This window comes from Struthio camelus, chromosome 25 (genome assembly GCF_040807025.1).
Source record: "Struthio camelus isolate bStrCam1 chromosome 25, bStrCam1.hap1, whole genome shotgun sequence".
In the NCBI taxonomy this organism is placed as follows: Eukaryota; Metazoa; Chordata; class Aves; order Struthioniformes; family Struthionidae; genus Struthio; species Struthio camelus.
In genome coordinates this window covers 2,282,901-2,287,462 of record NC_090966.1, presented here as the reverse complement: position 1 = coordinate 2,287,462, position 4,562 = coordinate 2,282,901, and the positions used below count along the sequence as shown (strand labels likewise).

Below are 4,562 nucleotides of genomic sequence, written 5' to 3'. Positions count from 1 at the left end.
CAGCGGGCCCACATTTTCCCTAGTCTTCCTTTTGCTACTGATGTATTTGAAGCAGCCCTTCTTGTTGTCCTTGACATCCCTTGCCAGATTTAATTCCAAGTGGGCCTTAGCCTTCCTCCTCACATCCCTGCATACTCTGACCTGTGTCTCCAGTCCTGATGCATGCTGGCGTATCTCCAGCCACAACCAAGCTCTGGAGCCCCATCACCATTGTCCCGCTGGGACAGCACCAGGACCCAGCAGTCCTGAAATGCACAAGTAGGATGCTTTGCTGCCGGCTGAAAGTCTGCGTGCCCTCGCCCAGCTCCTTCCTGCTGGACAGCCTGGGGAGGGCAGCTTCCATCCCTTTGCTCCGCTGCATGTGCCCAAGGGGATTTAGCAGAGGTGTCACCGTGGAGTAGAAGACAGCGACTGTGCTGTCCAAGGGGTGCTGGCACTCTGGCTTCAGGCAGATGAAGACCAGAGGCATGCAATAGGTGGTCACCACGGTGAGGTGGACCGTGCAGGTGCACGAGAGAAGGCACGGCATCTGCTTAGGGCAGAGCAGATCTCCAGCATAGCTGTGATGATGCCCAGGTGGCAGGTGATGGTGAGGCTGAAGCAGGTCATCACCAAGTTTCCCCACATGCAGGAAGGTCACCCTCTCATTAAGGGTGCTGTCCCCTCAGGCCAGCCTCAGCACGGTTGCGGTGTCACAGAAGATGTAGCCCACCCAGTGCTTTTGGCCATCGGGGAGGTGGAAAGTGAGGTTAGTTTGGAGGGTGGAGGGCAGGCAGCCACCAGCCAGGTCCCTGCTGCCAGGCACACACAGGCCCTGCAGTCCATGAGGGCTCCACACCACAGTCGCTGGCAGGTGGCTAGGACTCAGTGAAAGGCCTTCACCAGGTAGAAGAAGCACTCGGTGCAGCCCAGGAAATGGAAGAGGCAGCCCGGAGACACACAGTCCCTGAAAGACATGAGCCCCTGGTCCCCTGCCGTGAGGCTGGCAATGGCTGTAGGCACCACCATGCAAGAGGGGGCCATGTGCAGCCCTATATCAAAGAGCCCAGTCCCAGCTTCTGGAACAACCACAGGAATGCTTTGCTTCAATAAAGGACCCCTCCGACTCCGGTGGTGGTCAAGTAGAGCTCACTGGGGCATCCAGCATACACTGATACCCTTGCTACTTCTAAAACCCCACATTGCAATATAGTCTGTTCTCTATGAGCGATCAGTTACTGACAACATGCATTTACTCCTGACACGGGGATTACTCCTTGAGTCGTGCAGCAGACCCAGAAAGGGGACTATCTAGGTCGAGCTCCCCGTGCCCTTAGGCAGGAAAATTCTCCAGGTTATTTTTAATCCTAAAGGCATCTAAGAGCCCAGCTGGGGTGCTTCAGGCAGGACCGGCATCCCTTCTGACAGAGTGAAACTGAAACCACAGCTTGGAAAGGTCTGCACCTTCACTGTGGCACTGTGCACCTTCACTCTAGAGTTCGGGCAGAGAAAACGAGGTGGCTGCTCTAAGCACCAGGACGCCACAACAGTGTCTCACAACAGGCTCTCCTGCGTCCCAGGCAGCCGAGATGGGATTTCACAAGCACTGCGTTCTTCAAGGTCTGCCACGCGCAGGACAGGAACGGCGCAGCCCTTTTCTGCTCCTCACCCTGCCACGCTCTTCCCCATGGATCTCCAGAGCCGGCAGAGAAATCTCGCCAGCTGCGCCCACCCTGCCTGGCTGAGGCCTGTCCCCGAGCACAGGGGAGCTCCCCAAGCAGTGCAGTAAAACCTGCGGTGTGTTCGGAAGTTTGGAAGAGTTTTGGAATGGGACTGCAAGACTTGGATGAGATCTGGAGCGATTCCTTCCAGGCCTGGTGCTGTGCAGGGAGATCAGATCAGAAGAGCCCACACACTCTCTGTGCAGCCCAGGGCAAGTGCGGTCCCATCCTGGGGTGTACAGAGGGAGAACCCTTCCATGGCAGATGCTCCTTCACCAACTTCTCCTTCCTGTGAGGCCACTGACACCTGCCCCTTTCCGAAAGCGGATCTTGGCCTGCAGATCCCTGGGTGCGCAGGGCACAATAATGCTGCTAGGGGACAGCTGAGGGCCCCTTCCCCAGAGCTTGGCCTGGCCTAGAGGCACCCCCACCCTCCCTCCCTCCCCCCAGGTTTTTGCACAGCTCAGGAAGCTTCCTGCGCCAGGGTGTCTTGCACAGCACAGAGGTACAGGGCAGCGTCGGAGACCTTGACTTCCTCCAGTCGCAGGAGGCTGTATTTCCCCGTGGTGTTCAGCCATGTGGTGAATCGGCCACTCTCCCTGGGGCCAGCTGCTGCCTGATATGAGACCAGCTGGGGGGCTTGGCCTCTCCTCTGCTGGTACCAGAGCAAGGCATTAAAATTAGAGGTTTGATAGGTGCAGGTGGTCTGGAAGGTGCCCCTCTCCTGCACTGGGACTAGTGCCTCTTGCTGTGTGACGGTGGTCTGGCCCATGGCATCTGGAAGAAAGCAAGAGTCAGGGACTGTGCAGGGAAAAGGCTTCAGGATGCAACCCCCCCAGGGAAGAAGGCTCCCTCTCCCTTGCTCTGCAGCAAGGTAGTGAGTAGTGGTTTGGGGCAGGAGCTTGGCGTTTTTGGCTCAGTGTTGATCCCGCGCCGTGATAATCCCACCACCTCCTGCCAGGATGCCCCTGGAAGAGAGCTTTGCTGTGCCCCTGCTCCCAGCTCCGCGCTCTCCTGTCTTGCCAGGCCCTTGTGTGCCAGGGCCAGAACACCTGGAGTGCGGTGAGGGCTCCGGGGAGGTGCTACAAAAAGTTCCATCCTGCCCTCCCTCACGTGCCACCTCGCGTGTCTCCCCAGTAGTGGGAAATGAGGAAAAAGGAAGCCCTGGCTGTGTTGTCATGCATGGAAAAAAAGGGGGTGGCCAGGGCATGCTGCATTACATGTGCCAGCCAGGTGACAGACTGGGACACCCGAGTAATGTCAGTGGGATGAGAGCTTTCCAGCACCAGAGCTGCATCAGCTCTGGAAAATCCTGTATATCTGGGTTGCAAGGCAGTAATTTGGGGCTGCAGACAGCAGAGAGCTTCTGCAAGGACTCGTCTGCAAAACACCGGGCCCGGATGGATCAGAAAACAGAGGCAGGGAGACATGGATGGCTGGGGAGAGAAAAGCTGGAGAAGGCGGTCTTAGACGGTCCGGGGATGAGGGGTTCCTTTGCTGTCTTATCTTTTCTTGTCCAGCAGTAACAGCATCTTCAGAAAACAGGTGCAAAAACACCCATGCGATCTGCTATTTCCCAACATTTGTCCTGTTTTCCAGAGCAGATCCCTTCAGAGACCTGGTGAGGAGGTGAGGGTGTCCTGAGGAGAAAGAGGAACTATGGCAAGAGTAGAAGGCAGTGCTTACCGAGCGATTTCCCCAGGAGGGCAGCGAGGACCAGGTACCCGAGGTACATGCTGAGAGCGACCCTCCTGTTTGTGTGTGAGAGAGTCAGAAAAGCACCTCCCAGCCTTGAGAGAGCTGAGCTGCCGGAAATGACTCTGTGGGGGGAGCAAAGCAGGAAAGAAGGAAGAGAAACGGTTTGTTCTTATCATGCCTGAAACGTGCTGTCTGCAGTTCTCCCTCTTCTGGCAGCGACACCTCTTCTGGTGTTGCAGCTCCGGCAACAGCCTGCTGAATGTCTTCACGATGCAGGCAACCTGGAGGCTCTGGGTGCCCCATGGTAGGAAGGGGCTGCTCCTGGCCTGATGTCCCCGTGGAGTCCTCACCTCCCCAGACAGAAATGCACACCACTGCTTGGTCCTTTGGGGATTTCAGGGGTTTTCCCCACGGGGGTTTCTCGCCTTCCTCAGGGTCTGCAGCTCTCTGGAGATGGTGCTGTTTCTTCTGGGCACAGATGTCGCCATCATTTCTACCACTCTACCCTTTCCTTCCTCTGCTGCCTGGGAACAACACCTCTGCCTGGAATCCCCAGAGATAATTGGGACCCTGCACTTCTGGGAGGGATGAGTAGTTCTGGGAGGCGAGTGAGGGGAAGCGCAGAGCTGCAGTGGGAGTGCCAGAGTGGACCTGGGAAGGCAAGTGTAGGCAAGCTAGAGAAGTTGGCAGTGTGGACTTGCGTTTGTGCAGACAGTGACCGCATGTCCTTGCTTAGGATGCAGTGGAGAGGAGAGCTTAGCGGTAGGGCTGAGATTTCTGTGGCAAGGACGTCTAGAGAGATGATGGCCTCGTGTCTAAAGCACGCCCACCATGCTTGGAGGTGCAATCATTGCTCTGTCCCAGGCTCCCTAGCAGCTGCCCAAGAGCTGAACACTCAAGGCCAGGGCCAGCATTCAGGTAGGAGCCTAACGGACAGCTCATGCAGGCTGCGAACAGTCAAAAGGACACGAAGGAGGCTGCTGAGGACCCCCATCTCTTTGTCCCTCCTAGAAATAGCAACCAGACAAGCCATCCCCCAGCAAGGGAGAAGTGTCCCTGGTGTCTCCTGTCCTCTAGCACCCAGCCAGACACAGGGGCCTGCACCTACCTCTGCAGGAGATGGAGAAGGGATCCTTGCACCTACCCATGCCCACCCTGGCCCTC

At 57.1% G+C, this 4,562-nt stretch overlaps 1 gene segment (V, D, J or C); it reads right to left on the bottom strand.

Annotated features, from left to right (window-relative positions):
* Window positions 1-2,148: 2,148 nt before the first annotated feature.
* On the bottom strand, window positions 2,149-3,645 carry LOC138062228 (T cell receptor alpha variable 1-2-like). The segment is given in 2 exon segments: window positions 2,149-2,477; window positions 3,387-3,645. Coding segments are annotated over 2 exon segments (363 nt in total).
* Window positions 3,646-4,562: the final 917 nt, after the last annotated feature.